Below are 12,925 nucleotides of genomic sequence, written 5' to 3' on the forward strand. Positions count from 1 at the left end.
CACATCCTGAATAACTGTTTGCACCTGTTTTGTTTTTTTTTCTTCAGAAAAAGACTGCTCTGTGACAGGGAACTGGCAAGTTCCCAAGTGGTCATAATGTGTGTTTGTGTGTAACTTTTCTGTTGTTTCTTTACATAGGTTGGCAGCCCGATTAGTAGAACAAACATCATACATCCACAGGTTTATGTAAGTTGAAATCCATCTCCCCCATCCCTCAGTTCCTTGTTAGCTGCGGGTGATTGTATTCACATTTCACCCTAACTCATGGTTTGTTTAAATCACAAAACCTTTAACAAGCCAGAGTTTGTTAAACCGAAGACAAAATAGCAATAGCCGAATATGGCATATGAACCATATCACCAATTGTAGAACTGTGCTGTTGGAAACTCATTGCCAAGTTTTATGTGGTTTGGTTTTGCTGGCGGGTTTTGAGGGTGATACGGATTTCAAAACTGGTGGTTGAGTTAAAAAAAGTCTCCGAGCTTCCAGGTAGTTTGTAAATGGTCAGAAGCACTGGAGAAAAGGTATAGGATAGAGGAAATGGACTCATCTATAAAGCAAGAAAAAAATCAGTGGTGGAACTGTTTTAAAAAAATCCAGATTCCAAACACATTTCAGTCAGCCTTTTGGGGGGCAAGCTTTATAAAATGAGCAGGCATAACACAACATTAATTCTTGGTGGTGACAGAATGAAAACCGTCTCCTGGTTAGGCCCCAACGTTTGCTTGTTTAACAAATTGTGCATTTTATTAAGGAAAATAATTGGTACATAAATATCTGTGCAAGTTGTTGTAGAATTTGTGTGCATTGTCCACTGTGTCTGTAAATTTGTTCCATTCTGATTTTCCTTTGAAAAAAATGTTTTTACAGTTTTCTTCATTGCCTCCAGTTCGAGTGGTATTTGCTGTTACCATGGAGGGAAGTGCTCGGAAGGTGATCACTGTACGTTCAGCTTTGATTGTGAAGAACAAACTTGAAATGCCTATGGAGCTGAGGCTGGACAGCCCTTCGGCGCCCGACAGTAGGTGGCTCAGGGTCTCAGGACCCACGAAACAACCGTCAAAGGCCTCTTCCTCTTGCATGGAATGGGGGGTGGGGGGGCAACTTCTGCCAAGCTCAGGTGGCCATCAGAAAACACAGTGACCCTTATTCATCCTTATTTTAAGTGGATACCCCTAGAACACACATTTCGCACCAAGGCTTATGGGCAAGCAGTAAATATTCTTGCTATTCCCTGTTGATTTCTTCCATGAGTTGCCTGTTTTTTTAATGATCTGCATATACTGATCTTTGGCCTTATTTGGCCAGAATAAAAGTCAGAGAATAAAACCACAGTAGTTTCAAAGTTTTGCTTTGTTCTTAGGGTGCTTCCGTGTGATTAAAGTGAGAGTTAACTTCCACATCATGGGAAGCTACGTCCTTCCCAGACCTACAGAAAAAAAATAAATAAATAGTTTTTGGAGCCATGATTTTAGAAGAGAAATAGTTTAGAACAATTTCCTGCTTTAAAAATAATTGCGCGCTTTCCCCTTGTTTGCAGAGCCTGTCGTACTCCCTTCAGTGATGCCAGGGGATTCCTTTGCAATCCCCCTGCACCTCACATCCTGGAGACTGCAGGCCCGGCCCAAGGGCACAGGCGTCTTTTTTTGCAAGTCTCCCATCCACTGGACGAATGTTCAGAAGACCTTGGAGGTCAGCAGCAGCAAGCGAGAGTGTCACTCCATGGAGCTGGAAGACAGCCGATTCTTCAGGTGACCTGCTGTTCCCTTTGCTTCCTGCCAGGGGTGCGCCGATGAAAAGACGGCGTTCTACCCAAGGCCGCTGACTGAGGGAGGGGGTCTTTGGCTTTGAGCCCCAAGATGTATTATTGCCAGCAGAAGGGAAAAGAATGAGTGACATGGGAGGTCTCCCACAAGATCCACAAAGGAGTCGGGCTCAGGTTTTGGCTCAGTGAGAAGCTAAAATGTCCCTGAGGATTACCTCTTTTGGGACAGTGTATGACTCCCAGGTCATCTTCCTTATTAAGTTTTATAGTATCTAAAAGGATAGCATATCTACTAGTGTTTATGCGCCACTCAAGGTATTTGACAAATATTAAAACCACCATGAAGTCATTTAAAAGAAAAAATGGGCCCAAAGAAAGAAAAATAATCTAGTCAATGTAGGTGGATAGCATATTCAAGGATAATTGATACTGCATCAGAGACAATTGGCTTCCTAACTAGGAAGGTCAGCTTACAAAATAGATCCGGCACCAGAGAGGGTATATGCTTGGCTTCCTGAGGCAAAGAATCCTGAGCTGTGGGTACCGTCCACAAGAAGGTGGACATTGCCATGTTTGCTCCATGCCCAGAACCCAGCCGCCTCTGGCTGCCCCAAGCATCAGTGCTCAGAGATGGTCAGCAGAGGCACCAGGGAAAGGGGCTTTTGTTCAGGTGAATGCAACCAGGTTGGCCATCCTGTGGATGACTATCTAAGAGCTACCCCTTTATTAATGACAGGCAATATTTTGGGCTGGTGATTTGTCATAACAGCCTGTGTTGCTATTGGTGTGGAAGTTCTGTATCACCAGTTGCTTCAGAGGTGGGGCAAGGCTTCCTTGTTGCCTGCTTAGTTTTGAGAGTGGAATCAAACTGGTGAGAGAAACATCGCAAGGATCGAAATGGCTGTCAGCAAACGTCAGAAGTAAAAAATGTGCATGGGATGTTCACAGCCTCTCAATAAGAGCATCGAAAGATACAAGACACACGCAGGGATTTTTTGCTCTTTATTCAACTGCCGTTGTCTTTCTCCATAGGTTTTGTGTGGCTATAAAGAAAGAAAATTATCCTGATTATATGCCTTCCAGCATCTTTTCTGACAGCGCCAAGCAGATTTATAGGCAGCCGGGACACACCATTTATCTCTTGCCAACTGTAGTGCTGTGTAACTTGCTCCCCTGTGAACTTGAGTTTTATGTTAAGGGCATGCCGATTAACGGGACCCTCAAACCTAGAAAAGAAGCTGTCCTACACACAGCCGATACTTCACAGAACGTTGAGCTTGGTAAGACTAAAATGCACCTTCCAACTAGTTTGGGTTGCTGGTACTGTCTGGCTGGAAACTGATTGTCTAGTTAGCAGAAACATCTGTGGTCCCCCAAAATCTAATTTTGCTTTCAGGGGTGAATTAAGTCGGTTAGCAAACACAAAGTTGTGTGCTGACGGGTTTGTAGGCAAGGGGTGTATACCTCAATGCTGTGGAAATCTTGTACGCGCACACACACGCACACGCACACGCACAAACGCAAACACATACAAGTATCTAAGGAGAAGAAAAGCATCCATTTCAATCTCCTGTTGGACACAAAGGAACTCCTAAATTTTTCCACCCAATTTGTGGACAGAGAACCTGGGTTTCTCTGAATTTGTCCAGGAGAAGATCAGTAGTTGTCCAGTTATTTTGCAGAGTCAGAACTCCCCTTTCACACTGCATTATTGAAAAAAAAACGGTGGGGTTGCATGGGAAACTAGGGAGGCTGCAGAGAGTTGGAGAGATGAGCGTGCAGGGAAAAACAGAACATTCTCCACATTTTTGGCTGCTATTTCCTTAACAAGTGCAAAGATACCATTCTTCACCCACAAGAATATCTCTCTTGAAAGAATCCCAGCGCAAATTCTCTTTCATCCAATTCAGTGAGAATGGGTGGGGAAGTTGCAGGAGAACGTATCCGCCCAGGACTAATTAAAATACTCCACTGAGTTGTTTACCTTGTCAGTTAAAAAAGGAAAATGAAACAAAGCGATGGTCATCAGAGCTGTGAAACCTAAACTGTTTCTTGTAAAGGAAGATGAAAAAAATCATGGGAGGAGAGAAGGGGATGATACCATCAAGGCTGCTTTGCATCCTGGACAGAAATATATATTGAAGGTTGTAGATTGGTTGATTTAGAGGCACTGATGTTCATCAGAGCAAATAGGTGGAGGTAGTACTTTGAAATGCAATCGAGTGTTTTCTGTTTTCCCTTTTGAAAGTGGATCCTGATAAACTGGCGCTGTTAGTGCTGTATTCTGTTAATGGTGATGTGATAAGGTGTGTTTTATTCCCAGTGAGCAGAGGATCGTGATCTGCTGCAGGGAAAAAGTAGTGCCAAGATGGCAAATCCATACATAAAACCCTGTGTTGTCTGTGTGCCTCTCCCGACCTCTCCCCAAAATGCACCTCCCTAGAAATCCAAAAGAGCGTTAATTTCCTTCCTCCTCCATTTCAGGCATCTCCCTAGAAAACTTCACACACTGCAAGGAGCTTCTGATACCTCCCGGAACGCAAAATTACGTTGTGCGGATGCGCCTGTATGACAGCAACAGACGTCTCTTGAACCTCACGATCCGTATTGTGTGCCGAGCCAAGGGATCCTTGAAGATACTTATTTCAGCACCGTACTGGCTGGTCAACAAAACAGGTGTGTCCAGGCAAACGTCCAGGCGCATGTTGCTTCCATGGAAATGAGAATTGCTTCACGTGAGCTCTGTGTAAGCAGCAAATAACTTAAGTCCGGCAGAGGATGCTGAGAATGGTTTGGCCACTCTTGTAAACACTTGAGCCAAGTTTGTGTGCAACTGCCCGGTGTGCTGGGATGTTGTGACATTTGGCCTCAGCATCTGAGTGATTGGACTGCTGACCTTGAATGTGTAATTAAAGAATGCAGAGAGCTGTTCAGATAATTCCTGCAAGGCAGTCTGAAATAGAAGCATCCAGCGAGTCTAACCATTTTGATCCTCTGGGCCTCCTGATTTATAGCACTGCCTTTGCCTTTTATAAAAAAAAGAGAAAAAAACCCTAATAACCAAAACAGTTTGAATGACAGTCACCCTAAAGATGCCGTGGCACCGTAATCCCGCAGGCTTTTTTTTCAGAGTAAGTCCCATTTGCTTCAGAGAAGGCTTCAATTTCTTGTTTTGTGAAACTCAAGAGATGCTGGTTGGGGAAATGTGGACATGCCAGTTGCATTACACTTCTCTTGATTAGGCCAGAACAAGAAAAATGGTTTTCACAAAAAATATTGAGACTTGAGGTGTCTGAAAGAGCTCCATGACTTTGTTGCTTGCACTGCAGGAAACTAACATGGAAACAGTTTGAACGTTGTGTTGCTCTGGAGCAGGCAGTGGCAAGGGATCCAGTCAGCTGCCTCTAGTGCAAGTAGAGATTTAAAAACCACCTTTTCTCCTGCTTGTATCCCAAGGGTTGCCGTTGATTTTCAGGCAAGATAATGCAAAGACAGATGCAGCTGGCCAGTTTGAAGAACACGAGCTCGCCCGGAGCCTGAGTCCTCTTCTGTTCTGCTACGCTGACAAAGAGCAGCCAAATCTGTAAGCTTCTGTGGGGCAGGTCATCCCCTTAAGATGCGCTACCCGTTTTAGCCAGATTAACACAGCAAGGGGCAACTTGAACTTGACTCCTGCTGAGAACATGGATACAACGTTTGTTCACCTCCTGTCATCTTCATCGGCATCATCATTAAAACCTGTACAGGTAGTCCTCGACTTATGACCACAATTGAGACCAGAACTTCTGTTGCTAAGTGAGGTGGTTGTCACACCCAATTTAACGACCTTTTTTGCTGCGTTCATTAAGCATATCACCATGGTCGTTAAGTGAATTTGGCTTCCCCCATTGAGTTGGCTTGTTGGAAGATGGCTGGGAAGGTCACAAACGGCGATCACATCACCCTGGGATGCTGCGACCATTGTAAATACATGCTGGTCGCCAAGTGCCTGAATTTTGATCATATGACCACAGGGACGCTGCAACAGTCGTAAGCGTGAGAACCAGTTGTAAGTCATTGTTTTCAGCGCCGTTGTAACTTCGGTCACTAAACAAATGGTCGTAAGACAAAGACTACCTGTATCTGTGCCGCCCAACTCAGCTATTCTGGGTGGCTCACAACAATCAAAGAAATTCCAGTAAAGTCAATAAAACCTAAAGATAAAAGACGACAAACACGATGAAGGGAGGGGCCTCACTCTCCTTCGCCAAAGGCCTGGGTGAAGACCCTGGTCTTCCTGACTCCTCTAAACAGCAGCAGGGTTATTTGGTTGTTTATCTTTTACCTTTTATTAATTTTACTGGGGGTCGGGTGGCGTACAATATTATTACTAGGATTGTGATTAAGATGATTAGTGTATGGCCGTTGGCAGTCTCCCATCCAAGTATTAATCAGCTCCAACTCTGCTTAGCTCTTGGGTTCATCCAGGGTCAGCAGGGTGATACCATCTGGCTTGATTAGTTAATATATAGAGAATCCCTAATCCTGAGGATGATATTAAGGGATATATTATATCGCTGATCAACCATTTACCTGGTTGCTGTTCAGTGACCTACCTGGGAAGGGAGAATATGGTATTTAACCATGGGGGTTCCTCATCTAGGGTTATGCCGGGTATTCAGCAGATATCACAGTTAGCCTGAATGGTCCCTTGTGGGCTTAATGCTGAGGAATGTCCAGAAATGCAGCAGTTCCAAACGCAACTCGTTAACTGCAGTAATGTGTGAAAGCGGCTGGACGTTTCAGTGCCTCCAGGCACTGCTCGCTAGTTCTTTGTCCCTGTTTGAGCTTCCGTCGCAAAAGAATGAATCCCCCACCAGATCACAAAGCTCTGAATGAGACTCAGAACACCTAGCCACCAGACTGGAGAACTGGTGTGCTTGCTGCCAGCTTGCAGGCCACGTCACAACCCGTCCAGGAGCTGACCGCTCGGCACACCCTGTTCTTTGCCGCAGATGTACAATGCGTGTTGGGAGAGGCATCCACCCTGAGGGGGTGCCCGGCTGGTGCCAGGGGTTCTCCTTGGACGGAGGAAGCGGCGTCAGAGCCCTTAAAGTGATCCAGCAAGGAAACCGACCGGGCCTTATCTATAATATCGGTAGGCATTTTATGTAACGATTGAAAACGTCAGGGATAATATGCTTGTCTATCTATGATAATTGGTGGTTTAGCTGAAGATTAGCTTCTAAAGCTGCTTAAAGCAACTGAATTCTGTAACGGAATCAAACGAAGAGTAGCTCGTTTGAGATGGAAGATGAAGCACGTGGTGGGTGAATGTTCTGCGTGCTGATGCTCGCCTTGTCCTTCAGAGCGAGAGAGGTCAGAAATAGCATGTCCATTTTCAGTTAACAGTGGTCTGCCTTTCATCTGTGTCTGAAACTACGGTTTGGGGGAAGGTAAACTACCTTGTGACACCATTGTTTGAAATGGCTTGGCTTCTCTAAGCCATTGTTAAAATTTCTCCCAGACCTTGGGCTAGGGAGGCTGAAGCCCCCTCCACTGAATGCTGGAAGTTGGTGAGATATTTTGGGGTGTTTGTTGTATTTGTGCTCTCACCTTTTTCTCTCCTTTTATAGTTTGGTGTTTGTTGTACGTCGTTTCTCATCATATTGTTTTTGACTAGCTTGGCACATATGTGAGTCGGGCAGCACCAAATCAAGTTAAACAAACAAACAAACAAACCACAGTTTATCTGGATTCTAATCTGACGAATAACTGACATTAGCTAAAGCCAGAAGCAAATGTTTCTGCCCTCGTGCTGGAATGAAAGAAAAAGTGCAATAGGTTGTTCACTTATTTAAATCTAAATTTTGGACATTTGAAAGAATGTCTAACACCAGTCACAGTTGATAGTTAGTAAACAAAGAGCAGGTGGCAGGTAGCAACAGCTCCGCCTGCTGCACCCCTTGCGCCCATTCCCCCACTAGTGAGATCAGGCAGAGCGGGCGCACTCCAGGGCCCTCCAGTGGGCCCTGGGAAGTGCGTCTTCTCTCTTGCAGCAGCTCCCTCCGGAACGGCCTCCCGCCTTGCAGCTGCTCTGGGAGTTGGGAGGCCTCAAAATGATATAAAGCAATATAAAATCAAATACATCACAGTAAGGATGAGAGCAGAGAATACAAAAGAAAATGCATCTTTGCAAGTAGGTTTCGCCCAGGCCAAGGGAGGCTCCGTTCTTGGCGGATTGCGGATGCATTTGCCAGCGTTGGAAGAGAGGGGTGCGTGGGGAAGGAAGATATTTTTGGGAGCGTTGGCCATTCGTCTTTAATTTTGGCATTCTTGTGAAGCCATTTCTCCCTCTGCACCCAGTGTAAACATCGGCAGACTCGTGACTTTGTTTTCCTTTGTCCCTTAACAATGTTGTTGGGATTTTTTATTATTCTTTGGGGTGGGGTTATGATTTTTTTTAGGTTGTTTTTGTGTTTTTTATTGTTAGCTGCTCAGAGCCTTTGGGAACGGGTGGCAACGAATGAATGAACGAAGGGATGAACGTTAGGTGCCTTCCTTACTACGAGGCGGCCAGGCTCCTGGGGCTCCCGTTCCAACTGGCTGTGTGTTCACCAGGTATCGATGTCAAGAAGGGCCGAGGCCGCTACACTGACACGTGCATGGTGACGTTCGCCCCTCGCTACCTGCTGGACAATAAATCCACGCACACGCTCGCCTTTGCCCAGAGGGCATTTGCCAGAGGACAGGTAAAGCAGCCTCCCACTCCTGGCCTGTGGGGTTTGCCCCCAGCGGGACTGGACCACTTTCCTTGTGGCATGGTAAGGAGCCATATTTCCTGTGGTCCAAGTGTCCAGGGCCTAAATATCCAAGACTGCACCGGTCCCGCGAGACTATTGCAGCTGCCATAATACACACCCTGTAGGGAACCCTTATTGGCTTACGTGGTTGCCAAGATACGCCGCGCTCTCCCTGTCATACGGCAGAACAATTCCTGGTAAATAGTGCCAGTTGAACGGTGTGTTGCTTCCTCCCCTTGGCATTAGGGCACTTCCCGTCCGGATGGCTACATCTCCACCCTCCCGGGCTCAAGCGTGGTCTTCCACTGGCCGCGCAACGATTATGACCAGTTGTTGTGTGTCCGGCTGATGGATGTCCCCAGCTGCATTTGGTCTGGAGGCTTTGAAGTCAACAACAACAATTCCTTCCACGTCAATATGAGGTAGAAAATGAGGAGATTTTGTGGCATAAACCAAACGTGTGACCGAATTGACAAGGTTTCCTTAGCGTGGCCTTTCCAGAGGGGTTGAGGGTCCCCAGCCTGCAGTCAAACTGGGAATTTGGGGAGTTGTATTCTGTACACATCTGGAGGTGGCCATGTTGAAGGAGGCATAGGCGGTCCCTGAAAGAGCAGAAGAGCGTTATCTAGATATCTTCGTATTTCTGCCCACACAATTTTTTTCACTGGGAAGTTATATCCAAATACCTGAAAAATTTTGTCTATTTTGAGTCCTTTTGTGTTGTTATTTAAGTGTGCTGCCCTCACCTTCCACATGTTGTCCGAGTGCCTCTTATTTACATGGATAAAAGCAACGGTGCTTTGCACTAAGGTTGAAGATTATTTGTGTGACACAATTCCAGATAAAGAACAATATTGGACCTCCTTTTCTGCAAACTATCCTTAGTGGATGGTCTCTTAGGAATTTTTTTCATTTAGGTTCTGGTCAAGTTGACAGATGCTAATCTTTACTGAAGTGGCTGAAACTAGGGCTTCTGCGAGATGGTGCCAATTATCACTGCATTTTTAAGTCTATTTTTTTTAGGGAGTAAATGAATTGATGCCTATGTTTCTTTGTAGCATTTTAGTGGAATTTAAGGGTGTGGAATTTAAAGATGTGGATTTTAAGCATAGGCTTAAGATTTACTGTATATTCCTTTCACCTACCCAAAGAATTGCAGTTACTAGGCAAGAAGGCCAGTTTAGTCTAGTGGTTAAGGCGACGGGCTAGAAACCAGGCGGCTGTGAGTTCTAGTCCTGCCTTAGGCATGAAAGCCGGCTGGGTGACCTTGGGCAGTCCCTCTCTCTCAGCCCAACCCACCTCACAGGGTGGTTGTTGTGGGGTAAGTAGGAGGAGGAAGGAGTATGAGGTATGTTCGCCGCCTTGAGTTATTTGAGAGCCAGCTTGGTCTAGTGGTTAAGGCACCAGGCTAGAAACCAGGCGGCTGTGAGTTCTAGTCCTGCCTTAGGCATGAAAGCCGGCTGGGTGACCTTGGGCAGTCCCTCTCTCTCAGCCCAACCCACCTCACAGGGTGGTTGTTGTGGGGAAAATAGGAGGAGGAAGGAGTATCAGGTATGTAACTGCCTTGGGTTATTTATAAAAATAGGAAAGGCAGAACAAAAAAATCTTTAAAAAAAGAGTGACCGCATATAGCTGGTGGGGGAATAGTTATCTGCCAATAGTCCTAAGATTTCCTTGTGATCTCCCAAATATTTTGTCTCCAGCTCCTTTTTTTGTCTTTTTGAGATCAACCAAAGTCGGCTAGGAGTTGCCACCGGTTGTAGGTGAGCTTGCTTGAGAGGAATTTAAATTTTGCACATTTAACCTAATTTTTGTTGAGCTAAATCTGGGGCATTTCACCTTGTTCTGAGAATTCACCCAATCAGGAATGCCATTGTTTAGATTATTGTTTTATAAACACTGAAAACTTACCCTTGGGAAGCTGAAGCTCAGTTTATAAATGAGCATTTACCATGGGACGAACTGGAGTACTTTCCCAGGTCGCAAAATGCGCAGGACTTGTTTGCCTTTAACATTCTGCAGGGACACCCTCGGCAAATGCAATTTCCTCCAAGTCGAGATCACCTTGAAGAGAGCAACATACTGTGTTTCGTTCAGCGACACCGATAAATTTCCACCTCCATACCGCATCGACAACTTTTCTAAGGTAAAAGGCGCTGGCGTTTCTGGAAGTGGCAACTGAGAGTCTTTAATTGCGATACAGAGGGCAAAGTAAGAATGCTTGTTGGAGCATGGATTGCTAAGACCACAGTTTGAATTCTAGCTTTGCGGGAGGTACGCCGGGTGACTTTAAATGTTGCTGGATGGGAGCCTTCCTAGAAATCTGGGATCTCCCCACATGTGTGAGTCTCGGTTCCCAGAATTTCCCAGCCAGTGTGGCTGTTGCTGTGAATTCTGGGAGTTGAATTCTTACACATCAGGAGGGCACCGAAGCTGGGTAAGATTACTGTAGCTCTGGCTCATTCAGCCTGGACCTGCGCTCCCAGAATTCCCCAGGGGGAACAACCACCGCTGAACACTCTGGGAGATGAAGTGTTAAGACGTTTGCCTGTACAATGGAAGGAATATAGATTCTCTTAAATGAGTGCATCGGTACAATATTGTTGCAAATAACAGCTCCCCTTAGATAAGGTCCTGGTCAAGCTTCATCGCATTATGGATTGAGTTCTGATGCGAATGGTCTTCCTCTTTTTGTTACTGTCATCATAGGTCCCAGTTGTGTTTACGCAACACAGTGTTGCAGAGCCCCGTCTCCGAACTGAAGTGAAGCCTGCTACCTCTTTAGACTACGCCTGGGATGAGCCCACCCTCCCGCCTTACGTCACACTGACAGTCAAAGGGGCCGGCTCCTCTGAAATCACATGCTGCATGAATGACTTTCAAGAAAGCAAGCAGCTGTATTACGAAAACTTCATTTACATTGCTGCCACTTATACTTTCTCAGGGTAAACTTCCCAGCTGGAGCACTGAACCTATACCTTTGGATGTTTGTTTCTCTGATTTCTGCAGTTCATCTGTTGCTGTATTCCAAAAAGGCTCTGTTGACTTTGGCTGGTGCACATCTGATTGCAGTATTGATACACTGTGCGATGCTGTGTTTGATTTCAGGGTTCATAGGGCAGAATTTGTTTGTTCCCTGTTGTTGTTGTTATGAAAAACGGTCTTGCAGTGCTTTCCTGTGTAAATAGGCTTGTGTAAATAGGAGGCTCTTTGGGGTGTGTTGGTCTTCCACTCAGAGAAAGCAAGGGGGCAGAAGGCTAAAATGGAGAATTAATATGATGGTCCTTTTAAGCTGCTTCTGAAGCAAATCCCACTCCCTGTACTCACGTGTAACACCAACATTCAAAATGTGTTTTGAGTTGTGGTTTCTTGAGTAAGCTAGGGTAGGTCTTGGAAGTGAGCTAAGTAGTTAAAGGTTAGTCAATTCCTGGTTTATGTTCTCATGTCTTGTCCAGAACAAGTTGGCATTTGGTTGGCTTATATGACCTGGAAGACAGGATGAAGAAATCTCACGGGGAGTGGGGAGGGAGATCTGTTAACATGTGTGGCCTGACCCTGTGAGATACGCTTTAGAACCCATGCATCTGATGTTGCATGGGTCCATAGGTCGATGAATTATATTAACCTCCCACCCACAAGGACAGCTAGACACTGTGCCTAGATCCAGCCTTTATGCATCAGGTGAACTCGGTTTTCAACCACAGCTAGGAAATGACCCTTCTTTCTTTCCTAACCCTGAAATCCAACTAGAGAAGAAATGGCAGAAACTATATATCAGGTGAGCCATCAGGATAGCCTGGGAAATCAGGCTACTCAGATATAACAGAAAAGATCAGTTCCTCAGTCTTTTACTGTCCTTCCAATAGTCTTAACAGGGTGACAGACATCACCTGCCTGTTCAGGTGGATTAAGACATGCATGAAACTGGCATGTGAAGAACAGAATATATCTGCCCTACAGAAAATTGGGGCCCACGCCACTAGATGTCTAGTTTGCAAACAACCTATTCACCGTCAACACTTAACTTTTCCTACATTGGTCGGGCTACTGCATGGCCCTCTCTTTCTCATGCCTTATGAATCACTACAAGCTTTTACACCTCCTGTGACAAAGGAGTGTTGCAGAAAATAGTTTACCTCAAGAGCTAGGAGTCCCACTGATAGAAGATCCTGCTCTCAGACAGCTCTGGATGTTCCACTTTTGGATGCCTTGGCTCTCTCGTAGAAGGAGCACGTTGGACTTGTTGCGCAGGTCCTCCTCCTGCAGCAGAGGCAGGGCCCCCAGCCCACACAGGATGAGGAACATCTCAGGGCTCTGACAGTATCTGCAGCTACTTGCATATCGTTTGGTTATGGTTATTCCTGTTTCCTACCTTTCT

General features: G+C 45.6%; 1 protein-coding gene across 2 annotated transcripts in view; it reads left to right on the forward strand.

Moving 5' to 3' along the window:
* The window catches only part of VPS13D (vacuolar protein sorting 13 homolog D), a 115,973-nt gene that overhangs the window by 55,881 nt on the left and 47,167 nt on the right, over positions 1-12,925 (forward strand). For both annotated transcript variants that reach the window (XM_063317491.1, XM_063317490.1), the window contains 11 exons: positions 139-186; positions 871-1,021; positions 1,541-1,751; positions 2,798-3,045; positions 4,250-4,441; positions 5,222-5,348; positions 6,760-6,902; positions 8,366-8,496; positions 8,794-8,969; positions 10,570-10,693; positions 11,257-11,492. In XM_063317491.1, the coding sequence (XP_063173561.1) occupies positions 139-186; positions 871-1,021; positions 1,541-1,751; positions 2,798-3,045; positions 4,250-4,441; positions 5,222-5,348; positions 6,760-6,902; positions 8,366-8,496; positions 8,794-8,969; positions 10,570-10,693; positions 11,257-11,492 (1,787 nt within the window). The remainder of the gene's footprint in view (positions 1-138; positions 187-870; positions 1,022-1,540; positions 1,752-2,797; positions 3,046-4,249; positions 4,442-5,221; positions 5,349-6,759; positions 6,903-8,365; positions 8,497-8,793; positions 8,970-10,569; positions 10,694-11,256; positions 11,493-12,925) is intronic.

The sequence above is a fragment of the Candoia aspera genome, chromosome 18 (genome assembly GCF_035149785.1).
Source record: "Candoia aspera isolate rCanAsp1 chromosome 18, rCanAsp1.hap2, whole genome shotgun sequence".
Lineage (NCBI taxonomy): Eukaryota > Metazoa > Chordata > Lepidosauria > Squamata > Boidae > Candoia > Candoia aspera.